At 42.6% G+C, this 26,164-nt stretch overlaps 1 protein-coding gene across 2 annotated transcripts in view; it reads right to left on the reverse strand.

Annotated features, from left to right (window-relative positions):
- Nucleotides 1-26,164, reverse strand: part of LOC121587474 (zinc finger MIZ domain-containing protein 2-like) — an 89,668-nt gene that overhangs the window by 13,959 nt on the left and 49,545 nt on the right. The window contains exons 13-17 of one of the 2 annotated variants that reach the window (XM_041904434.2): nucleotides 23,839-23,996; nucleotides 23,411-23,478; nucleotides 23,203-23,271; nucleotides 18,965-19,209; nucleotides 1,276-1,451 (exon numbers count right to left, since the gene is read on the reverse strand). In XM_041904434.2, the coding sequence (XP_041760368.1) occupies nucleotides 1,276-1,451; nucleotides 18,965-19,209; nucleotides 23,203-23,271; nucleotides 23,411-23,478; nucleotides 23,839-23,996 (716 nt within the window). The remainder of the gene's footprint in view (nucleotides 1-1,275; nucleotides 1,452-18,964; nucleotides 19,210-23,202; nucleotides 23,272-23,410; nucleotides 23,479-23,838; nucleotides 23,997-26,164) is intronic. The other variant, XM_041904435.2, reaches the window with a different exon arrangement.

Consider the following 26,164-nt stretch of genomic DNA (forward strand, 5'->3'; position numbering starts at 1 on the left):
TAAATACATTCAGAGTAAAAATGTGCTTAACAAGTCACACCTACCTCATCTCTGTACCCCACACATATAATAATCTGTAAGGTCCCTCAGTCGAGCGGAGAATTTCAAAAACAGATTCAACCACAAAGACCAAGGAGGTTTTTCAATGCCTCGCAAAGAAGGGGACCTATTGGTAGATGGGTAAAAAAAAAGCAGACAATGAATATCCCTTTTAGCATGGTGAAGTTATTAATTACACTTTGGATGGTGTATCAATACACCCAGTCACTACAAAGATACAGGCGTCCTTCCTAACTCAGTTGCTGGAGAGGAAGGAAACCGCTTAGAAATGAGGCCAATGGTGACTTTAAAACAGTTACAAAGTTTAATGGCTGTGATAGGAGAAAACTGAGGATGGAACAAAAATATTGTAGTTACTCCACAATACTAACCTAATTGACAGAGTAAAAAGAAGGAAGCCTGTACAGAATAAAAAATATTCCAAAACATGCGTCCTGTTTGCAACAAGGCACTAAAGTAATACCACAAAACATGTGTGAAAGCAATTCACTTTTTGTCCTGAATACAAAGTGTTATGTTTGGGGCAAATCCAATACAACACATTACTGACCACTGTACCACTCTCCATATTTTCAAGCTTAATGGTGGGATGCATCACGGGTATGCTTGTAATCATTAAGGACTTTAGATTTTTTCAGGATAAAAAAAGAAACGGAATTGAGCTAAGCACAGGCAAAATCCTAGAGAAAAACCTGGTTCAGTTTGCTTCCCACCAGACACTGGGAGATGAATTCACCTTTCAGCAGGACAATAACCTAAAACACAAGGTCAAATCTATACTGCAGTTGCTAACCAAGAAGACAGTGAATGTTCCTGAGTGGCCGAGTTACAGTTTTGACTTAAATCTGCTTGAAAATCTATGGTGAGACTTGAAAATGGTTGTCTAGCAATGATTAACAACCAATGGGCAAATATTGTACAATCCAGGTGTGCAAATCTTTTAAGACTTAGCCAGAAAGACTCACAGCTTTAATCGCTGCCACAGGTGATTCTAACATGTATTGACTCAGGGGCGTGAATACTTATGTAAATGAGATATTTTTGTATTTCATTTTCAATAAATTTGCAAAAAAATCTAAAAACATGTTTTCACTTTGTCATTATTGGGTATTGTGTGTAGATGCGTGAGATTTTTTATTTATTTAATCCATTTTGAATTCAGGCTGTAACAAAATGTGGAATAATTCAAGAGGTATGAATACTTTCTGAACGCACTGTAAGTACCTGGGATGACATGGTATGTCCCAAGGGCTTGTCTGGAGTGAGGAGTCCACTTGGCAGGTCAGCCTGGTAGGAGAGGGGGAGTCGTCCCGAGGAGAACTCCCCAACATTAGGGGTGCCAGGGGCATTTGGGAAGACTGAGAACCCATGCTGGTTAGGGTATCCCGATCCTGGACAGAAACAGACAGAGACACAGACACTCTTGTTACTCCAAAATGTTTACTATCAATTTACATGACAAGAAAGTTTGTTTTTTTGCAAAGAGAGCATTTGCTAATTCAGCTATTTCTAATTCTTGACTATCCAATACTTTAATTGCAACTTGTAAATAATAAGAGTAATGCTTTAGCAGGTAACTGCTATGAAATGTGATTTAGCTATTGGCCAACCAGTCAAAAACCTTTTTTATATTTTCTAGGGCTGTCAAAGTTAATGAGTTACTTATAGTTAACGTTTGACATTTTTAAAGCCATATATTTTTTGGACGGAGTTAATCGCATCTCCACTTCTCTACGTGTAGCTTATTTGATCAAATAGAAAATACAGAAATCTGGCCCGTATGATTCATTTTTAAAACGCAGAATCATATGATGCAAAAGCCATCTTACGAGACAGATTTCTGAATTTTGAATGTTACATAGATTGAAAACTTGATTGCTGACATGCAAACATTTTGGGACTATATCAACAATGGACTAATGAAACAAATACCAAAATATAGTTTTTGGTTGGAGTTTTCCTTTAAATTAAGGCCAAAAAGCACATTTTAGTTTTTATGATTTTTTATGATATAGCCAATTTTTACTTTGTGGCTGTGGCAACTAGTGGAAACTGTCGTGCCTGTTGTTCACATGCGTATTTGCCCTCTCAATGGTCCCACCTGATCTTGCCTCCAACCGACTGCCTTCCATTTTGAAGATATTTATTTTCATTAGCTAGGTTTCCATTCAGTTGGCGACAGATTTTCATGCGAATATTAAAAAATCTGCATAAAGAAAATATGTGCATTTTCCCGCCAGTGGTGTTTCCACCAAACTGACTTGTTGCAGATAAAAATATGTGTGTGATGACATAGTGCACACAACATTTACTTTTTCACTTAACTTTTCATGTATGGAATACAAAATCTAAAGTTCAATGTGTATCAATCCAATTTTCAACTCTACCGATAGTCTTGTCACAACAACTGTTGCGTTAAATAGCAAATGTGCCTACTCTGGTCTTGGCACGTATGCTCTAGACAACAGCTCGCAGAGTGTGGGTATGTGCAGGTAGGCTAGTCTACATGATAACATTATTATGGATAAGAGTGAGAATATATATTTTTGTCAAACGGCAGTCAAGCATCGATCATCATGTCACAAGAATAAGACCCTCGATATTTATTGTAAAGGAGCATCAAAGCTCATCACCGTGCACTTTCACCACCCAGTGAAGTTCATCATAATTTATTTAATCTGTAGCCTAATAAACTGCATGATTTCCTGAGTCCTATTGGGAGGACAACACACCATATTATCGCATGATTAAACGTTTACTTCAATATGATGGTTATTATATCAATATTTGCGCATAGAGGCGTTTCCACTGCCATTTCTAGCATAATTAAATTTTACAGACAAAAAGATCCCACCATGTTGACCGAACAAATTGTACTGAAACTTCCTGTTTCCATAACAGCTTTCGTTAAAAAAAAATGTATACGGTATGACTTTACTGGCATAAAAACTTTGGATGGAAACGTGGTTGGTGTTAGAGCGATCTGATCAATATAATGGATAATCTGTGGCTGTGTGCTCTCGGTCTGGGCAGTCTAGCAGCTAGTGCTTAAACATCCACTTGTGCGCAGCTTTGAGCAAAAACATTGAAGGAAAACGTACAGAAAGTTCAACCATAAAAACATTCCCAGGCATTTCTTTAAATAACCACAAAAAACGTTATTTGCACAGAAGTATCTAGATAGTTATGCTAACGTTAGCTAGCTAGCTAACCAAATGAGAATGTTTACAATGCCATGGCAGAATGCCTCTTGATAGGTAGGGCAAACCCGTTTAGGTGATTTCTGGTATATCATTGAAATAAATCAAATCGCAGAACGTTTTTGGACTCATTCAGCAGTTTTTACCTGATTAAGTACAATACCATTGGAAATTGATGTTGAAAGTTCAATTTATATTCATAAAACGGAAGACATTTTTAATGTGTCCAAATCAATAACCAGAAACAGTTTGTAATATATTAAAACCTAAAACGTACTATCTGAACATACATGTGCAACAATAGTAATGATATTACTTCTATTTAATTTAAACAAGCATCTTATAAACCGTACACACACCAAAAACCCTGTTTTGACAAGTGGCAATAAATAACCATTATCGTTTAGGGGTAAATCAGGTTGCACGTATTGTTAAAACTAATACAGCTCAAAAAACACACGGAATCTGGGAATAATGTGTACATCACTGGTTAGAGGACAATTTGTAGAAGACAGCTAGATATATTTTGAAGTGCAACACTTTTTTGGTTAATCACTTCCATCAATATCACGCTGAAATCAATAGAACAGAGGGCAAATGTTTGGGGTGTAGAGCGGTTTAAACTAACACTATTCAAAGAACGCACGGAATTAAATGAAAATGCCCTCGAAGCCGGTGTTTGGAGGATATATTAGTGTGACAGGTTAAAGGACATATTCATAGCCTGTTATACACTAAAAAGTATTAGTAAGTTCATGGTATGTAAGGATCTTAAAATATCTAAGGTTAAAAAGATCATGCATCCAGTACTAGTTCATAGAGATTGATAAAATTCATAAATGTGTTAAAATCCGTCAAGTGTAAAAGGGTAAATATTGTAAGAGGAATGTGTAAATGTTATATTGACTACTTTACTTTGTGGTGCCTAATTTAAAGGGTAAAAGTGTTAATCTGTGATCTACTAAATGCTCTTAATCTATGAGCCTGAGATCGATTGCTCTGGTCTCCACCCAACTTTCTGGGGAAATCGCGGTCTTTTTTCCTCATTATACTAAAGTTTTCAGTGAGGAAACAACTGCATCACTCTCGTGATTATTTCTCCCCTTTTTCAGGTACGTTATTGATATAAAACGAGTTAATTTGAATGTAATAACTTGCTAACATGTCAAGAGAGTTTAAGGTATGTGTTAGTAACATCTTGAGTAAGTTAGAGTTAAGTTGAAGAGAGTTATTAGGTGCGTGTGTGAGTGAAATCTGCTTGGTTGCAGCGAAGATTAGCTTCGTACTGAGAGTAGCTGCCATTTTATGCTAATTGTGAATGAACATGTGCGCTGTTAATAATATATTTGGGGTTATTTGTATAATGTGTTTCGAATACTTTGTTGACATGGTTGATAAATGTAGTTATGGGTTACGGAGCTAAAGCTACTTTGTGTTCGACAGTTACATTGAAACATTTGTATATGTTTTAGTGAATTACAGTTTATGCTGTTGTGACTTGAATAAGCTTTGTACCCTACAAAACTCTGGTTCCTGTAGATCTGTTGTTCTGTAAAATGTGGTATTTTTGTAAAAGCATTATACTAAAGTTTTCAGTGAGGAAACAACTGCGTCACTCTCGTGATTATTTCTCCCCTTTTTCAGGGGCGTAACATTTTGGAGGCACCGCTGAGATTGCTGCTCAGATGTCCGGCTTCCACATCCTGGTCGCTGAATTCTGAGCCAGCTAAATCCCTACATAACAACCCAGGCAGGCTGCAGTGAGGAAAGTGTTGCTGTTCGAGGGGAGTTGGAAGTTGGGGGTTAAGTACGTGTCAACTGAGGCCGTTGAGAGACCATCAGAGACAGTAAGGACCATCTAATTCAGAGTCAACTCCTGCACAGTAAAGGTTCCTCCTGTCCTGTCAACATGACAACCGCCTTGGAAGAACTACAGGAAGAGGTAGTAGGAGAATTGCACACCCTGACTAAAGACAAGTTACTAGACGTATGTGATTTCCTTGACATATCAGGCGAACAGAGAAGAGTTATTCAAGACAAATCCCGCATATCATTGATGACTCACATTATGATGTTCCTTGAAAGAGAGGAAGTTGCAGAGTTAGAAGATGGCGGCATGTCGGAATTATTGCTACTTAAAGACAAAATGACAGAGATGATCAGTGGCATAGATAGCAAGACAGGGAAAACTGACCATGATATTGAAACAGCCAGAACACATCACATAATAGAGGGACTGAGAACTGTAACCCCACAACAAGGGGTGGGAAATGAGCAGAGTACTGCAGACAAAGCCAGTGATTCCCCTGCCCATCTTCAGAGGAGCATGCAGCTCTCACCCAGTGCACAGCCCGGCTCATACTGGCGCAAAGAGTTAAAAATGTCTGGTCAGATAGGTGAACCGGGCCAGAAAGATAAACTGACTTTTTCCAGCCTTGCCCATCAGATTGAGAATGGACTTAACAGAGGCTATCCTGAGGTAGAAATAGTAGACGCAGTAATCAGGGCTATTTCTCCAGGCTCACAGCTACGCAGCTACTTGGAAGGTAAACCCCAGCTAACTCTTCCCACACTTAGATGCATCCTGCGTTCCCACTTCCAAGAGAAGAGTGCAACAGAGCTTTACAAACAGCTAGCTTCAGAAGCACAGCATAGCAAGGGAGACCCCTCAAAGCTTCCTGATGCGCGTCTTAGATTTGAGGCAGAAAGTACTATTTGCGTCCCAGGAGTCAGAATCAGGGCTTAAGTATGACCCTGCTCTAGTCCAGCGCATGTGTTTACACACAGTCCTTACAGGTCTCCAGAGTGACAGTATCAGGATAGACATGCAGCCTCTCCTGCTTGATAGCGAAACATCAGATGAGGTTTTGCTAGAGAAGCTTAACATTGCTTGTGCTAATGAGATAGAAAGACGAAACAAAAAGCGTTTTAATGCCCCACAGCCTGCTACAACCGTAAGTGTAGTCCAGTTAGAAGATACGCCATCTGCAAAGTGTCCTGTGAAGGAAGCAAAAGCTAAGATACCCGCAGAACTGTTAACAGAGTTAGCTGAACTTAAGACAGGTGTAGCTTCCCTAAAAGGTCTCAGTGCAGAGATTGCTCAGATTAAGGAGACATTACAGCAGCCTATGTTTCAGTCATCGCCTTATGCCCATGCCCCGCTTCCAGTTAGGAGGCCAGATAGGGACCCCCAGCCACCTGTTTCCCAGCAGCAGTATTACAGCAACTACAGTCAGCCCCAATTCCAAAGGATGTCAAAACCAACATTGGACTAAACATAAGGAAAAATGCACTCACCTGAAAATTGACTCTACCTGTGAAAAGCTTTCCTGTACAGAAGAAAATGCCCACTCTTTACCATCCCTAGCTCAAGGTTGCCACCCCCATAAGGTCACCTCGCTAGTCGGTAGACAGTGCCTTGTTGAGTGTCACCTGAATCGCCACCACCTCCAAGCTCTATGGGACACAGGCTCTCAGGTATCGGTCATTGATGAACGATGGAAAGCGGAATCTCTCCCAAACGCAAGGCTGAGGGATGTTTCAGAAATTCTGGACTCACCTGATGATCTAAGATTGACGGCAGCAAATGGGACTGAAATGTCGTACCTGGGATGGATTGAAACAACTTTTCGGCTAGCCTCTGAAACTGACCAAACGAAGGAACTGATCATCCCAGTGCTGGTAATGAAAGGCTGTCACCTATCTCATCCCATCATAGGTTTCAATGTTATTGAGCACATCCTGACAAGGACCGAAAAGACTAAACGGTACAGTACAGTGAAAAAAGCTTTCCCAAGCCTCAAAATAAATAAGGTGAGGGCTTTTATACAGGCTGTTAGCACAGAACAGACAGATGAATACGCAGTGAAAACCAAGAAAGAGAAGGTTGCTGTACCAAAACACAGTAGCATTCAGATTGAGTGCCGTGTAGCTTCCCAGCCTTTCAAAGATGACATGACAATGCTTTTCCAGCCAGACCTGAACCCGCAGTGGCCAGATGAACTTGAGTTCTTTGACAGACTAGTCAGAGTTAGGAAAGGTGTTTTTCCAGTTATCATGCTTGATGTCTCTAACCCCACTGACCACGACATTGCCCTGCTAGGACGCACCATAATCGGTACAGTACAAACCATTATGACTGTGTTACCTGCCCAAGTCTTTGAAAAAGCTGTCACCCCAGCCACAGTGAATCACACTAGTGTTCAAACTCCATGTACTGCTACTGAACAGTGGGATCCACCAGTAGGTTTAAGTCACCTAACCGAAGAACAGAGAGAGGTTGTTAGGAAAATGCTTAGAGAAGAGTGTCACTCCTTCTCCAGATCAGACAATGACATTGGCTGCATTGAACGATTGAAAATGACTATTTCTCTAAAGGACTCTGAACCAGTCAAGCGCACATACATGTCAGTGCCCAGGCCACTGTATCAGGAGATGAAGGGTTACCTTCATGACCTCATAGCCCAGGGTTGGGTTAGGAAGTCAAACTCTTCATATTCTTCACCTGTCGTTTGCGTTAGGAAGAAGGACGGGACCCTCCGGTTGTGTATAGATTACAGAGACCTGAACAGAAAGACACATCCCGACCGCCAGCCCATCCCTCAGGTCCAGGACATCATGGACAGTTTAGGTGGTAATTCCTGGTTCTCCCTTTTAGATCAGGGAAAAGCATATCACCAAGGGTTCATCTCTGAAGAAAGCAGATCACTGACAGCATTTGTGACCCCATGGGGACTCTGTGAGTGGATACGTATGCCATTCGGCCTCATGAACGCTCCTGCAGCTTTTCAGCGTTGTATGGAGGAATGTTTGGAAGGGCTCCGGGACAACATCTGCATTCCTTATCTGGACGACACGCTAGTTTTCAGTAAAACTTTCGACAGCCATGTGAATGATGTGCAAAAGGTTTTGCAGCGTCTCAGAGAGTATGGCATCAAACTCAAGCCAAGTAAGTGTGATCTCTTTAAACCCCAGGTCCGTTATTTGGGCAGAATAGTGTCTGCAGACGGCAGCAAAGTTGACCCAGCCGATTTTGAAGCAGTAAGAGCATTGAAAGAGATCAGACCACAGACTGTGGGCCAGCTCATAAAAATGCTTGGTTTACTCACTTACTACAGACAGTACATCAAAGACTTTTCTAGGAGGGCCAGCTGTCTGTATGACCTCCTGAAAGCAGATTCAGAGAAATTACCTGACCACCCACGGAAAGCAAAAACAAAGAAAGTAAGTCATGTGGTGCCCTCAAACAAGCCAATCCTGTGGACTGACCAGCATCAACAGGCACTTGAACAGCTGATTGAGTGTCTGCTTCACCCACCAGTCTTAGGTTTCCCTGACTTCACTCAGCCATTTGTTGTACACACTGATGCGTCACACCAAGGCTTGGGAGCAGTTCTTTATCAAGAGCAAGATGGGAAACTTAGGGTCATTGCTTATGGCTCTCGAACCTTAACAGCAGCTGAGAAGAACTATCACTACCACTCTGGCAAGCTAGAATTTCTAGCTCTAAAATGGGCAATCACTGATAAGTTCCATGATTATTTGTACTATGCTCCGACCTTCACTGTATACAGTGATAACAACCCGCTCAGCTACATTCTGTCTACTGCAAAACTGAACGCAACCACTTCCAGGTGGGTTGCAGAATTGGCTGATTTCCACTTTACAATAAAGTACAGGCCAGGCAGAGAGAACAGTGATGCAGATGCTTTGTCGAGGATGCCACTGGATGTAGAGTCACTGATGAGAGAATGTTCTGAGGAGCTTCCACCAGACACCATTGCCGCCACGATACAAGCAGTAGAGGTACAGAAAGAGCCTTTTGTGCCTTGGTCAATTTCAGCTGCATCTATGTCAGTATCAGCTGAAGGTGAGACAACTACAGCAACAATCAGCTCGATCCCAAAAGAGGGGATAAGAGAGGCACAAGAGTCTGATCCGGTCATCCGTCCTGTGCTCGATTTCAAGCTGTCTGGTTCCAAACCGCCAGTTAAAGAGCAAAAGGAATTCAGTCCAAAGACAAAATGCCTATTCAGAGAATGGGACAAATTGACAATCGACAGTGATGGTATTCTTTACAGAATCACTACAGCCCGCAAGCAGTTAGTTCTACCAGAGCAGTACAAAAGTAAAGTGATGGAAGAGTTGCACAATAACATGGGACACCAAGGTACTGACCGCACTGTATCACTAGTACGTGACCGCTTCTTCTGGCCTTATATGCAATCTGACATTGAGCACTATGTGACTAAAACTTGTAGCTGTGTCAAGCAGAAAAAGCCAGGCCATGAAACAAGAGCTCCTCTGACAAACATTGTGACAACACAGCCATTTGAACTGGTATGTATAGATTTCCTCCATCTCGACAGATGCAAAGGGGGGATATGAGTACATCCTCGTGATTGTTGATCATTTTACACGTTTCACTCAAGCCTACGCCACCACATCAAAGTCAGGAAAAACTGCTGCAAATCTCATCTTCAATGACTTTGCCCTGAAGTTTGGGTTCCCCTCCCGCATCCACCATGACCAAGGGGGAGAATTCGAAAATCAGTTGTTCCATCAGTTAAAGAAACTCAGTGGCATGGCGGGGTCCAGAACAACACCCTACCACCCGATGGGGAACGGTCAAGTGGAACGAATGAACAGAACATTGTTGCAAATGCTAAAGACACTAACTGAGACACAAAAGTCAAACTGGAAGGAGTCTCTAAACAAACTGGTTTATGCCTATAACTGCACCCGTTGCGAAGTGACTGGCTATTCACCATTTTATCTTCTGTTTGGGAGATCACCCAGGCTTCCAGTTGATATGTTCTTTGGATTGTGCACAGAGGCAGGTTCCAGTAACCAGCGAGACTACGTGGAGAACTGGAAACGAGGAATGGAAGAAGCATACGCCATTGCAAATGAAAATGCTCAGAAAGCTGCTGAAAGAAGTAAGAAGTACTATGACACTAAAGTTAGGAGTTCAAAGCTACAGCCTGGCGAGCGAGTTCTGATTAAAAACCTGACACCAAGAGGAGGACCAGGCAAACTCCGTAACTATTGGGAAGATCAAATTCACACAGTAGTGAGACAAATGGGTTCAGACCTGCCGATTTATGAGTTGAGACCAGAAAAGGGTAGGGGACGCTCCCGGGTCCTGCACAGAAACCTGCTCATGTCCTGTGACCACTTACCTTTTGAGAGACAACCAGAAATGACTAAAGATGACAAAAGTAAGAAAAAGAGACATCAGCCTGGATCACAGCCTCTAGATTCTGATGAAGACAGCGGGGATGAATATGACCTTCATCATGAGCCGCTACAGGTCCCCACATCTCCTACAGTACCTGAGAGGTATGCTGAACCAGCGAGAGAGTCGGAAAACAGGCCCCCACCAGTGAAACAGACAGTTGCGGTGCCAGTTCCTGATACGCTACCAGCACAGCCTCTTGTTGAAAATCAGCTGGAGGAGAAAACAACAGTTAAAGAACTGCCTGCTGAGGAGATGAACTTGCCTGCTGAAAATGTGCCTGATGATCGTCCACTAAGTGCCTTTCCTTCATTAACTGCTGCTGCTGAACCTGAGGAACCAGCTTACCAGCTGCCACAAAGAGAGAGACACCCTCCAAGACGTATCACCTATGATCAGCTTGGTATCCCTTCCTGCTACAGTATCCAGCCACAGCCACAGTTGTTCCCTGTCTACCCTGCACCAGGACTGGTTCCATGGCTGCCATCACTACAGCGATATTACCTTCAGCCACCCTACATGTATGGACTTCAGCAAACTTGAGGCTACAGAGTTGACATGTTTGACCATGGACTACTGACTGATTTCACAGACTTTCACGAGACAATTAGCAGACTATGCATATAGATCATTAAAACTGATGGACTGTTGACAATAGTATGAGAAAAGACTGCTTATGGACTGTTTATACAGCTGGTCAACAGATATGGACTGTGAATATAACTTCTTGGTTCTATTTGAACTGTGAACTTTGACCTCTGCTCAAGGACTAGCTTACAGAAGAGGATTTTCTACGTCCAGTGCTTATAGACTGTTTAAGAAGACAATGTTGGTAATGTTGGGACAACATTTATTTTGTCGGGGAGAGTGTGACAGGTTAAAGGACATATTCATAGCCTGTTATACACTAAAAAGTATTAGTAAGTTCATGGTATGTAAGGATCTTAAAATATCTAAGGTTAAAAAGATCATGCATCCAGTACTAGTTCATAGAGATTGATAAAATTCATAAATGTGTTAAAATCCGTCAAGTGTAAAAGGGTAAATATTGTAAGAGGAATGTGTAAACGTTATATTGACTACTTTACTTTGTGGTGCCTAATTTAAGGGTAAAAGTGTTAATCTGTGATCTACTAAATGCTCTTAATCTATGAGCCTGAGATCGATTGCTCTGGTCTCCACCCAACTTTCTGGGGAAATCGCGGTCTTTTTTCCTCATTATACTAAAGTTTTCAGTGAGGCAACTACTGCGTCACTCTCGTGATTATTTCTCCCCTTTTTCAGGGGCGTAACATTAGCACGGGTGTTGTTTATGAATTTATTCATACAATTTCATCCTTCCACAAGATATAGTCCCGACACAAATCTAGGGTTGCTACCCAAGCCGGCTGGTCGTTCATTCTATCGGTTCCGTTGCCAGAGACGCGACCCAGTCATTCAGTCTTTCGTTGTAAATGTTCCATTGCCATTCTGGCTGGCAACGTTCTCATCCCTTGCTTGCTAGCTAGCCAACTACGGCTAACTTACAGTCACATCAAAAAGTGCAGCCAGAATAACAACAGTAGCATCATTTGTATTTGTTTAAGCTGTTTTCTAGTGACATTTATTTGGATACATCCATAACAATGAGCTAATGAGGCGCGATTTCGCCTGGCATAGAAAATGTGCTCACTCGTCAGAACACTGTTGGTCAGAGGAGCAAGCCAATAACACAGCTAACAACACAATCACTTAAAATTGAAGGTGGAAAGACTGCAAACTAGCTGCACTTCATTTCGTTTGACCTTTTTTCAATTGACATTTCTTTGTACAGTAAGGGAAAAAAGTATTTGATCCCCTGCTGATTTTGTACGTTTGCCCACTGACAAAGAAATGATCAGTCTATAATTTTAATGGTAGGTTTTTGTGAACAGTGAGAGACAGAATAACAACAAAAAAATCCAGAAAAACGCATGTCAAAAATGTTATAAATTGATTTGCATTTTAATGAAGGAAATAAGTATTTGACCCCCTCTCAATCAGAAAGATTTCTGGCTCCCAGGTGTCTTTTATACAGGTAACGAGCTGAGATTAGGAGCACACTCTTAAAAGGAGTGCTCCTAATCTCAGCTTGTTACCTGTATAAAAGACACCTGTCCACAGAAGCAATCAATCAATCAGATTCCAAACTCTCCACCATGGCCAAGACCAAAGAGCTCTCCAAGGATGTCAGGGACAAGATTGTAGACCTACACAAGGCTGGAATGGGCTACAAGACCATCGCCAAGCAGCTTGGTGAGAAGGTGACAACAGTTGGTGCGATTATTCGCAAATGGAAGAAACACAAAAGAACTGTCAATCTCCCTCGGCCTGGGGCTCCATGCAAGATCTCACCTCGTGGAGTTGCAATGATCATGAGAACGGTGAGGAATCGGCCCAGAACTACACGGGAAGATCTTGTCAATGATCTCAAGGCAGCTGGGACCATAGTCACCAAGAAAACAATTTGTAACACACTACGCCGTGAAGGACTGAAATCCTGCAGCGCCCGCAAGGTCCCTCTGCTCAAGAAAGCACATATACAGGCCCGTCTGAAGTTTGCCAATGAACATCTGAATGATTCAGTGGAGAACTGGGTGAAAGTGTTGTGGTCAGATGAGACCAAAATCGAGCTCTTTGACATCAACTCAACTCGCCGTGTTTGGAGGAGGAGGAATGCTGCCTATGACCCCAAGAACACCATCCCCACCATCAAACAGACCTCCTGTAGCTCAGTTGGTAGAGCATGGCTCTGGCAACACCAGGGTTTTGGGTTCGATTCCCACGGGGGGCCAGTATGAAAAATTTATGCACTCACTAACTGTAAGTCGCTCTGGATAAGAGTGTCTGCTAAATGAGTAAAATGTAAAAAATGTCAAAATGTCAAACATGGAGGTAGAAACATTATCCTTTGGGGGTGTTCTGCTAAGGGGACAGGACAACTTCACCGCATCAAAGGGACGATGGACGGGGCCATGTACCGTCAAATCTTGGGTGAGAACCTCCTTCCCTCAGCCAGGGCATTGAAAATGGGTTGTGGATGGGTATTCCAGCATGACAATGACCCAAAACACATGGCCAAGGCAACAAAGGAGTGGCTCAAGAAGAAGCACATTAAGGTCCTGGAGTGGCCTAGCCAGTCTCCAGACCTTAATCCCATAGAACATCTGTGGAGGGAGCTGAAGGTTCGGGTTGCCAAACGTCAGCCTCGAAACCTTAATGATTTGGAGAAGATCTGCAAAGAGGAGTGGGACAAAATCCCTCCTGAGATGTGTGCAAACCTGGTGGCCAACTACAAGAAACGTCTGACCTCTGTGATTGCCAACAAGGGTTTTGCCACCAAGTACTAAGTCATGTTTTGCAGATGGGTCAAATACTTATTTCCCTCATTAAAATGCAAATCAATTCATAACATTTTTTACATGATTTTTTTGTTGTTATTCTGTCTCTCACTGTTCAAATAAACCTACCATTAAAATTATAGACTGATAATTTCTTTGTCAGTGGGCAAACGTACAAAATCAGCAGGGGATCAAATACTTTTTTCCCTCACTGTAAATATCCATAAACATGATGCCAGCTGATTCATGATTTCGACTGGCTAAGAAACGCTGCCTGCCTGTCTGTCTCGTTCCGACACGTTCATTACTATGGGACACCTGGAGATCAGATTTGAATATTGAAACACTGTTGCAAATGTCGGAGACAGACAGCAAGGTTGATACAAATCTCTGCTGTTGAAAACTAAATGTTAGTCTAAAAGAAATGTGAGATCATGTCTAGATGCTTTTTATAGTGGAGATCAAGTTTATTAATTGCTTGCCTGGGCTGATGAAACAGTGGATTGCAGGATGGAACAGAGTAAATAGGCATTTTAACGTCATAGATTTAGCCAGAGGTAACTTGTGGAATAGACACCGTCTGGAATGCAGTTTTAACCAATCAGCATGGTTAGATGAGAACTTGAAGTAGGCTTTTATCTATATTTTGGAATGTCGGATGTTGATTTCGGGAGTGTGCCATCACGGAACACCACTTTTTCTGTTAACTTACACAAATCACGATGCGGCATAGGATATCAACAGCTATTTAAGTGATAGTTTGACTGTCAAAATCCATGTATTGGTGTGTGACCAGCGACTTTTATAGAGAGATCGCCCCGAGTTTTCCCTGCCATTTAATTAACTCTGCGTTCTAAGTGGTTCTAATTCCAGAGCGTGTTACAAAATCAACGGTACAAAAAAAGATATTCATCTGTTTTAAGCAATCATCATTGTGATGACTATAAACGTATCGAGGTAAAAACGACGTGTAATTCCACTCAATTTTATGGGATGAAAACGCAAGCTTGTGTAAGGTAGTAACAAACTGTCCACATTAGGGAAATTAGCACAATATACAATAATTTAAAATGACAAAATAATTAAACATGTCAATTTAAGATGATAGTATATGTTGCCCACTCACAAACTATTGCAACAATGACATCTATTTATCACTAATTTAACCATTTAGAGAGTTAAAAAATTAAATGCTCTCAAACATATTATACCTACAACCCAATGTGATGTTTTTTTTTATGGAAACATCTTTAATTAGTCCAACTATTTCAAAAAAGGTGATTAATCGAGTTATTCGCACACAAAAAAAAACATGCAATTAACTCAATAATATAATCTATACAGTCGTGGTCAAATGTTTTGAGAATGACAGAAACACTAATTTTCACAAAGTCTGCTGCCTCAGTTTTGATGATGGCAATTTGCATATACTCCAGAATGTCATGAAGAGTGATCAGATGAATTGCAATTCATTGCAAAGTCCCTCTTTGCCATGAAAATGAACTTAATCCCAAAATAAACATTTCCACTGCATTTCAGCCCTGCCACAAAAGGACCAGGTGCCATCATGTCAGTGATTCTCTCGTTAACACAGGTGAGAGTGTTGACGAGGACAAGGCTGGAGATCACTCTGTCATGCTGATTGAGTTAGAATAACAGACTGGAAGCTTTAAATGGAGGGTGGTGCTTAAAATCATTGTTCTTCCTCTGTTAACCATGGTTACCTGCAAGGAAACACGTGCCGTCATCATTGCTTTGCACAAAAAGGGCTTCACAGGCAAGGATATTGCTGCTAGTAAGATTGCACCTAAATCAACCATTTATCGGATCATCAAGAACTTCAAGGAGAGAGATTCAATTGTTGTGAAGAAGGCATCAGGGCGCCCAAGAAAGTCCAGCAAAGTGCCAGGACCGTCTCCTAAAGTTGATTCAGCTGCGGGATTGGGGCACCACCAGTGCAGAGCTTGCTCAGGAATGGCAGCAGGCAGGTGTGAGTGTATCTGCACCCACAGGGAGGCGAAGACTTTTGGAGGATGGCCAGGGGTCAAGAAATGGCAGCAAAGAAGCCACTTATCTCCAGGAAAAACATCAGGGACAGACTGATATTCTTCAAAAGGTACAGGGCTAAAGGGTAGAGCTGCCGCTTTCAAGGAGCGGGACTCTAACCCGGACGCTTATAAGAAATCCCGCTATGCCCTCCGACGAACCATCAAACAGGCAAAGAGTCAATACAGGACTAAGTTTGTATCGTACTACACCGGCTCTGACGCTCGTTGGATGTGGCAGGGCTTGAAAACTATTACAGACTACAAAGGGAAGCACAGCCGCGAGCTGCCCAGTGACACAAGACTTCCAGACGAGCTAAACCACTTCTATGCTCGCTTCTAGGCAAACAACACTGAAGCATGCATGAGAGCACCAGCTGTTCCGGATGACTATGTGATCACGCTCTCCGTAGCCAATGTGAGTAAGACTTTTAAGCAGGTCAACATTCACAAGGCCGCAGGGCCAGACGGATTACCAGGACGTGTACTCCGAGCATGTGCTGACCAACTGGCAAGTGTCTTCACTGACATTTTCAACATGTCCCTGACTGAGTCTGTAATGCCAACATGTTTCAAGTAGACCACCATAGTCCCCGTGCCTAAGGACCCTAAGATAACCTGCCTAAATGACAACCGACCCGTAGCACTGACGTCTGTAGCCGTGCTTTGAAAGGCTGGTCATGGCTCACATCAACACCATTATCCCAGAAACCCTAGACCCACTCCAATTTGCATACCGCCCCAACAGATCCACAGATGATGCAATCTCTATTGCACTCCACACTGCCCTTTCCCACCTGGACAAGAGGAACACCTACGTGAGAATGCTATTCATTGACTACATAGTGCCCTCAAAGCTCATCACTAAGCTAAGGATCCTGGGACTAAACACCTCCCTCTGCAACTGGATCCTGGACTTCCTGACGGGCCGCCCCCAGGTGGTAAGAGTAGGTAACAACACATCTGCCATACTGATCCTCAACATGGGGGCCCCTCAGGGGTGCGTGCTCAGTCCCCTCCTGTACTCCCTGTTCACCCATGACTGCATGGCCAGGCACGACTCCAACACCATCATTAAGTTTGCAGACGATACAACAGTGGTAGGCCTGATCACCGACAACGATGAGACAGCCTATAGGGAGGAGGTCAGAGACCTGGCCGTGTGGTGCCAGGATAACAACCTCTCCCTCAACGTGACCAAGACAAAGGAGATGATTGTGGACTACAGGAAAAAAAAGAGGACTGAGCACACCCCCATTCTCATCGACGGGGCTGTAGTGGAACAGGTTGAGAGCTTCAAGTTCCTTGGTGTCCACATCACCAACAAACTATCATGGTCCAAACACACCAAGACAGTCGTGAAGAGGGCACGACAAAGCCTATTCCTCCTCAGGAGACTGAAAAGATTTGGCATGGGTCCTCAGATCCTCAAAAGATTCTAAGGTTGCACCATCGAGAGCATCCTGACTGGTTGCATCACCGCCTGGTATGGCAACTGCTCGGCCTCCGACCGCAAGGCACTACAGAGGGTAGTGCGTACGGCCCAGTACATCACTGGGGCCAAGCTTCCTGCCATCCAGGACCTCTATACCAGGCGGTGTCAGAGGAAGGCCCTCAAAATTGTCAAAGACTCCAGCCACCCTAGTCATAGACTGTTCTCTCTGCTACCGCACGGCAAGCGGTACCGGAGTGCCAAGTCTAGGTCCAAAAGACTTCTCAACAGCTTCTACCCCCAAGCCACAAGACTCCTGAACAGCTAATCATGGCTACCCGGACTATTTGCACTGCCCCCCCACCCCCACCCCATCTTTTTACGCTGCTGCTACTCTGTTAATTATTTATGCATAGTCACTTTAACTCTACCCACATGTACATATTACCTCAACTAGCTGGTGCCCCCGCACATTGACTCTGCACCGGTACCCCCCCTACTGTTATTTTATTTTACTTCTGCTCTTTTTTTCTCAACACTTTTTTGTTGTTCTTGTTTTATTTTACTTTTTTATTAAAACAATTAATGCATTGTTGGTTAAGGGCTGTAAGTAAGCATTTCACTGTAATGTCTACACCTGTTGTATTCGGTGAATGTGGCCAATAAAACTTGATTTGATTTGAACAGTTTTGTGACGAACAATGCCTTTTTCAGCATGATGGAGCTCCTTGCCATAAGGCAAAAGTGATAACTAAGTGGCTCGGGGAACAAAACATCGACTTTTTGGGTCCATGTCCAGGAAACTCCCCAGACCTTAATCCCATTGAAAACCTGTGGTCGATCCTCATGAGGCGGGTGGACAAACAAAAACCCACAAATTCTGACAAACTCCAAGCATTGATTATGCAAGAATGGGCTGCCTTCAGTCAGGATGTGGCCCAGAAGTTAATTGACAGCATGCCAGGGCGGATTGCAGAGGTCTTGAAAAAGAAGGGTCAACACTGCAAATACTGACTCTTTGCATTAACTTAATGCAATTGTCAATAAAAGCCTTTGACACTTATGGAATGCTTGTAATTATACTTCAGTATACCATAGTAACATCTGACAAAAATATCTCATAACACTGAAGCAGCGAACTATGTGAAGACCAATACTTGTGTCATTCTCAAAACTTTTGACCACGACTGTACACTACGGGAAAGACGGCAGAACTGTTCTCTAGTGAATAAACTCTAGGTTGTGTTCATTTATTTTCTTCCATTTCATGCCTACTGGACACGACCCTGGTTTGTGGGTTGTTGTTGGCTGGGAAAGTGACGTCTATTTCCACCTCCACTTCCGTATCCAGTCCATACTGTCCATATATAATAAAATTCATGAAAATGCAGTCATTTAAGATACTGTCTATATAAAATTACTTTTATTGTGGATCAATTGACTTCTACCCAATGCCTTTGATGAAGGTTTTAGATTGTGATTTTGTGCTTGAAGTAGCCTCGGTATACCAGTCTCTTTGTGCCAACTTGCCACTCCTTGTCATGCAAAACAGGTTTGGCAATGACACAGAGTACAAGGAGTGGAATGTTGGCACCAAACATATTTAGAATGAGAGGAGCTAGTGAGTCTACCTTGGCTGGGGTAGTCCGGAGTGCTGCCATTTACCCCTGCTGGCATGGAGGGGTAGGGCGACGAGGCTCGGCCCAGGGTGGCGATCATCTCCATGACACTAGGCAGGATCATGTGACTGGGGCTCAGGGTGCGGCAGCGCTTCAGTGCTGGCCCATCCGGCTCCTCTTTGATGTGAAGGTCGGGTTTGATGGGAATGGGCTTCCAGCTGCACACCGGGTCAATAGAGATCTCCTCATATTCCGAGCTGCGTGTACAATTCAGAAGTGAACGTTTTAGATACATGGCTGCGTATGAAATAGCACCGTATTCCCTATATAGCGCACTACTTTTGACCAGGGCCCTATGGGCTTTGGTAAAAAGTGCAGTGCATCATATAGGGAATAGGATGCCATTTGGGATGCAACTGTGGTGTGGTGTTTTGTGAGAGATTTACAGTGGGGTCCGAAATTGAAACTCTTGATGAAAATGAGCAATAATGACTGAATAAAATAAATACACTGAACAAAAATAAATGCAACATGCAACAATTTCAAAGATTTTACTGAGTTACAGTTCATATAATGAAATCAGTCAATTGAAATAAACTCATTAGGCCCTAATCTATGTATTTCACGACTGGGAATACAGATATGCATCTATTGGTAACAGATACCTTTAAAAAACTTAGGGGCGTCGTGGATCAGAAAACCAGTCAGTATCTGGTGTGACCATAATTTGCCTCATGCAGCGCGACACATCTCCTTCGCATAGAGGTGATCAGGCTGTTGATTGTGGCCAGTGGAATGTTGTCCCACTCCTCTTCAATGGCTGTGCGAAGTTGCTGGATATTGGTGGCAACTGGAACACACTGTCGTACACGTTGATCCAAAGCATCCCAAACATGCTCAATCTGTGACATGTCTGGTGAGTATGCAGCCCATGGAAGAACTGGGACATTTTCAGCTTTCAGGAATTGTGTACAGATCCTTGCGACATGGGGCCGTGCATTATCATTCTGAAACATGAGGTGATGGCGGCGGATGAATGGCACGACAATGGGCCTCAGGATCTCGTCACGGTATCTCTGTGCATTCAAATTGCCATCGATAAAATGCAATTGTGTTCGTTGTCCGTAGCTTATGCCTGCCCATACCATAACCCCACCGCCACCATGGGGCACTCCCTTCACAATGTTGATATCAGCAAACCGCTCACCCACATGACGCCATACATGCGGTCTGCCATCGGCCTGGTACAATCGAAACCGGGATTCATCCGTGAAGAGCACACTTCTCCAGCGTGCCAGTGGCCATCGAAGGTGAGCATTTGCTCACTGAAGTCGGTTACGACGCCGAACTGCAGTCAGGTCAAGTCCCTGGTGAGGACGCCAACCATGTAGATGAGCTTCAATGAGACGGTTTCAGTTTGTGCAGAAATTCTTTGGTTGTGCAAATCCACAGTTTCATCAGCTGTCCAGGTGGCTGGTCTCAGACGATCCCGCAGGTGAAGAAGCCGGATGTAGAGGTCCTGGGCTGGCGTGGTTACACGTGGTCTGCGCTTGTGAGGCCGGTTGGACGTATTGCCAAATTCTCTAAAACAACGTCGGAGGCAGCTGATGGTAGAGAAATGTACCGTATTTTCCGCACTATAAGGCGCACTTAAAAGCCTTTAATTTTCTCCAAAAACGACAGTGCGCCTTATAATCCGGAGCGCCTTATATATGGATCAATTGGTTAATTGGTTGATCCATGCTGGTTGTACACGCCGCTCAAGGCGCTCTGTCAAAATGTTTCAGTATGAAAAACCAATAAAAACAATTTAATAATAATGAAATGTTTCAGTACGACTGGTACACTACAAAGCCGCACCGCTTGCAGCATTACGGCTACCGTTGTCAGTAAACACTGGTACTGTGCTTACTCACAGTCCCACACCACTTGTCTGTGTATAAAGACCCCAAAATGGCAGCTTTCAAGACACACGCTTACGACGCAGAGTTCAAGCTCAAGGCTGTCGGTCACGCAGTAGAATATGGGAATAGAGCAGCAGCGAGAGAATTCAACATTAATGAATCAATGGGCTGATATATCAGTCTCAACTGTGGTCCAAGCTTTCACGAAGGCAGGAATAATCTCTAAACTGCCAGGCAACAGCAGCGACACTGACTCGGATAATGACGAGAGGGAGCCGGGCAGGTTGGATGCCGTAGTCGCCCAACTGTTCAATTCGGACACTGAAGAAGAAGAATTCGAGGGATTCGTGGACGGGGAATGAACTGAAAAAGTGAGCTTTACGTGTTATACGTAACTGAACAATGTTGAGTTATGCACTAACGTTTGATTTAGTGGTATCAGACTGTTTCTTTTACTATGTGTTTACTGAATCAGGGAAAAGTTCCCCTCCACGTTTGGGAGAAGAGTGAGCAAGGCTGGGAGATATTGTTAATATGCACATTAACGTTTGAACAACGTTACCATGGGAGTGAACGGAGTTGTCAGAACGCTTAATCCAGGCTCTGTCGTAGCTGGCCGCGACCGGGAGACCCATGGGGCGGCGCACAATTGGCCCAGCGTCGTCCAGGGTAGGGGAGGGAATGGCCGGCAGGGATGTAGCTCAGTTGGTAGAGCATGGTGTTTGCAACACCAGGGCTGTGGGTTCAATTCCCACGGGGGGGTATACAAAATAATGTATGCACTAACTGTAAGTCGCTCTGGATAAGAGCGTCTGCTAAATGACTAAAATGTAAAATGTAAATGTTAATAAAGTTTAACTTTATCTGACTGTTTTGTTGACATTCCCTTTAGCACAGCTCCATCTAGTGGATGCATAACGCAACCCCAGTCAATCGTTTCACTATCTTCTATTCTATGCGCCTTATAATCCGGTGCGCCCTATATATGAAAACAGTTCTAAAATAAGCCAGTCATTGAAGGTGCGCCTTATAATCCGGTGCGCCTTATAGTGCGGAAAATACGGTACATTCAATTCTCTGGCAACAACTCTGGTGGACAATCCTGCAGTCAGCAGGCCAATTGCACGCTCCCTCAAAACCGGAAGCATCTGTGGCATTGTGTTGTGTGACAAAACTGCACATTTTAGAGTGGCCTTTTATTGTCCCCAGCACAAGGTGCACCTGTGTAATGATCATGCTGTTTAATCAGCTTCTTGATATGCCACACCTGTCAGGTGTATGGATTATCTTGGCAAAGGAGAAATGCTCACTAACAGGGATGTAAACAAATTTGTGCATAACATTTTAGAGAAATACGCTTTTTGTGCGTATTGAAAATTGCTGGGATCTTTTATTTCTGCTCATGTTGTGTTTATATTTTTGTTCAGTGTAATAAACATTTATATGCGATCAAAAAGATCATACCCCCAAGACATGCTAACCTGTCACCATGAACAATAAAAGAGGAGGTTAGCATGTCTTGGGGGTATGATCTTTGACCCTCTAACTTTTTACTACTTTATAAAAATCTTTAGCGGTGTCAATAGTTTTGACCCCTACCTTTTCTATAAAAAAATAATATTACTTGTTGAGCAATTGTGTTAGTATAAAATAATATAATTACTCACATTTTAGAGGGTCAAAGATCATAGACATGCTAACCTCCCCTGTTAATGTTAATGGTGAGAGGTTAGCATGTCTTGGGCATTTGATGAATCATGGTAACATCCACATTAATGTAGAAGTGTTTAGAAACATATTATATTCTTATTTACAATAAAAGTGACTCCAAAATGACACGCTACATTATTTACCATTAATTTCAATTGGTAACAAAATCATCTTTAAAAAAATAAAAACAAACTGCAAAATCATTCAACAAGTTTGCAGCGTCACAACCTTGATGTAGTCATTACGTGCTAGGAATATGGGACCAAATACTAAACTTGACTACTTTATTTCTAAGAATAATTTTGACCCCTACCTTTTTGATAACATATTACTTGTTAAACAAAATATTTTTCTCTGAGCAATTGTATTAGTTTAAAAAATAATAATAAACAATAAATGTAAAATGATATAATTTCCCAAAAAGTATTTTGTATACAGCTCAGTATTTGAATTATTTATTTTATACAGCCATTATTGCTCATCTTTATCAAGGATGTCAATAGTTTCGGACCCCCCATAAGTGAGAGGATTGGGGGGGAAAGAATAATAGAGAAAGGGAGAGTAATATGGGAAAAGGAATATAAAGCACAATTGATCAGCTACAAGTCAGCATGACATGGGGGAGTTGTTTCTTACTTCTGAATATAGATAAGAATCCCCAACATGTACTGGTCCACCTCTAGCCCCTCCAGTAGAGCTGTCTTACTGCAAGGGGGAAAGGACAGATTTGATTTGATTCAACATAGTAGTAGTGAGCTTACATTTTCCTGAACCCTGCAAGGTTTATTCCCCATCTCATTACAGATCTCAGGGCATAGTGGAGTAGTCTAGTATTCTAACTTACTTGCACACAGGACAGCGCCAGGTCCCCCTCTCACAGTTCAGCTGCAGGTAGGACTCAAGGTCGAAACACTACAACCAGGTCGAGAGAGAGAGAGAGATAGTAGCTTTAGCTGGAAAATCTTTAGCTTCATCGTCATCACCATCCTGATACGGCAACATAATATTGATCCGTCTCTCACAACCCCTCACACCTCATGTGTAGAGCTCTGACATGTGACTTCCTCAGCACTCAAGCGCTGGATAGCCTACCTCCCTACCTCCAGGGAACGGGGGGGGGATCAACACTGGCTGCTTCTGAAATTACACCCTGGTCAAAAGTAGTGCACTATATAGGGAATAGGGTGCCATTTCAGATGCAACAACTATGTTGTTTTTCCATTCGGAGGGGGCAGTGTTAGTGGAGCCGAGCTGTGTCCTGCGAGTACTGACCTGTATGTGCCTGCAGTAGTGGCCCCGCGCTGGCAGCTGAATGCGGCGGAAGGTGATGGGGCACTTGAGGGACACCCTGATGGCCGTCTGCTCCACCCCATCTTCCCCGTTCAGCCCCGGCGTCCCTGGGATGGTGCCACTGCTGAAGGTCCTCTTGACTGCAATGGGGAAGGGAGAGACAGTGAATTTAGAGACCCAGAGGCTATGCGGCATGATTATTATAGTAAACTAAAACTAATCACGAAAAAACGATTTAGCAAACTGAAATAAAATAATTAACAAACCCGTTTGAAAAACAAAAGCTATACTTTGACTCCAAAACGAACTAAAATAAAAACCATCATGAACTATTTTCAGTTTTAGTTTTCTTTCTAAACTTAGGGGGGGTTTCAAGCTACTGAATCTGGCAGGTAAATGCTGCCAGGAGATGGCGATGTTTCAAACAGGCCTAGTTTGTGTATCACTATCACTAGCTAACAGGGGAAGAAATCTTCTAGGAAGCTAACTTGATTCTTCTTACATGTAATACTAAAGTTAACAAGTTTTGGATTGATGTAAACATGGGCGAGAGAGAGTTTCCTTCCACCATATTTTTTGTACCAGACTCAGTGCTATTCCTTTTAAATCAAAGTCACATTGAGATTGACTTTATCATTTAAACCTAACCTATGACCTGACCTTACGTATTAATGCCCCCCAGTTGCAAGAAGTGACAGCTGGTAAACGGTGGTACCAGCTGTCAGAGACACACACACACACACCACTCTCTCTTTCTCTCACACTCACTCACACACACTGCTCCCAAAAGTTAGGCACCAAACTGAATTTAAGGAACACCAGAAGAAAAAAATAGATATCTGATTCAGATATAGCTTAGAATTACATTGATTAGGAATATGCATCCTACCCTTGAAGCATCTCTTGAGTAGGCTATCTATTCCTTTTCCGTTTTTCCTATGCCATCCAAATTTGTGCATAGCTAAGTTACCAGGTTGTTAGCTAGCTAGGTAACAAACATGACTAAACAAGATTGTTTGTTATCAAACCAAACATTTGCGGCCCGCGAGTAGTTTAAAACAGCCTGCGAGATGAACGTACTAGAGATGAACGTACTTTGGTGCGAAATGTCAATCCCAGAACAACTGCAAAGGACCTTGTAAAGATGCTGGAGGAAACAGGTACAAAAGTATCTATATCCACAGTAAAACAAGTCCTATATCAACATAACCTGAAAGGCCGCTCAGCAAGGAAGAAGCCACTGCTCCAAAACCGCCATACAAAAGCCAGACTACGGTTTGCAACTGCACATGGGGACAAATATCGTACTTTTTGGAGAAATGTCGTCTGGTCTGATGAAACAAAAATAGAACTATTTGGCCATAATGACCATCGTTATGTTTGGAGGAAAAAAGGGGAAGCTTGCATGCTCCCTCAAAACTTGAGACATCTGTGGCATTGTGTTGTGTGACAAACTGCACATTTTAGAGTGGCCTTTTATTGTCCCAGCACAAGGTGCACCTGTGTAATGATCATGCTGATTAGCTTCTTGATATGCCACACCTGTCAGGTGGATGGATTATCTTGGCTGCTCACTAACAGGGATTTACACAAATTTGTGGCCAAAATGTGAGCGAAAAAAGCTTTTTGTGCGTATAGAACATTTCTTGGATCTTTTATTTCAGCTCATGAAGAATGGGACCAACACTTTACATGTTGCGTTTATATTTTTGTTCAGTGTAGTTATTATTATTAATGGGACTTGAAAAGCAAACGTCCCATTCTAAATCTTTGACTCTTCTTCTGCTTGTATACAACTTTTTTATATATTTTATACTTTTGATGTTATAAATTTTTTTGTCCTAATTTTTTTCCTCCATCCACTTACATGGGATTTCCTCAAGATTCTAAAAGGCCCCATTGTGACATTACTTCCAATTTCCATTCACTGTAAATGCAATCATGCAACTTTTGACACAAATCAGCTACTTTGCCCACTTTGCAACAACTTAAACACAAAAAGCCAGAGCGTTTACATCTTCTACCTTTCTGCTACTCAAATCAGGCGTTTGAACAAAACATTGTATTCTGATCAAAAGTTACAGCTGTTTAGTAACCGCATCAACAACATTTTCTGTAACTTTTTTGCAAACAACTGCCGTTTTGTCCACTGCTCCAACAAGTTCGACAAAAAGTTAGAGCGTATGAAATCTTCTTCTACTTCTCTGCTATTGAAATCTGTTTGCTGATCCAAAATGTCCACTATGGATCTAACAATACAGCTGTTTTACTAACTGCAGTACCACATTTTCCTAACCTTTTCCCCTAC

Source organism: Coregonus clupeaformis, chromosome 18, assembly GCF_020615455.1.
Source record: "Coregonus clupeaformis isolate EN_2021a chromosome 18, ASM2061545v1, whole genome shotgun sequence".
In the NCBI taxonomy this organism is placed as follows: Eukaryota; Metazoa; Chordata; class Actinopteri; order Salmoniformes; family Salmonidae; genus Coregonus; species Coregonus clupeaformis.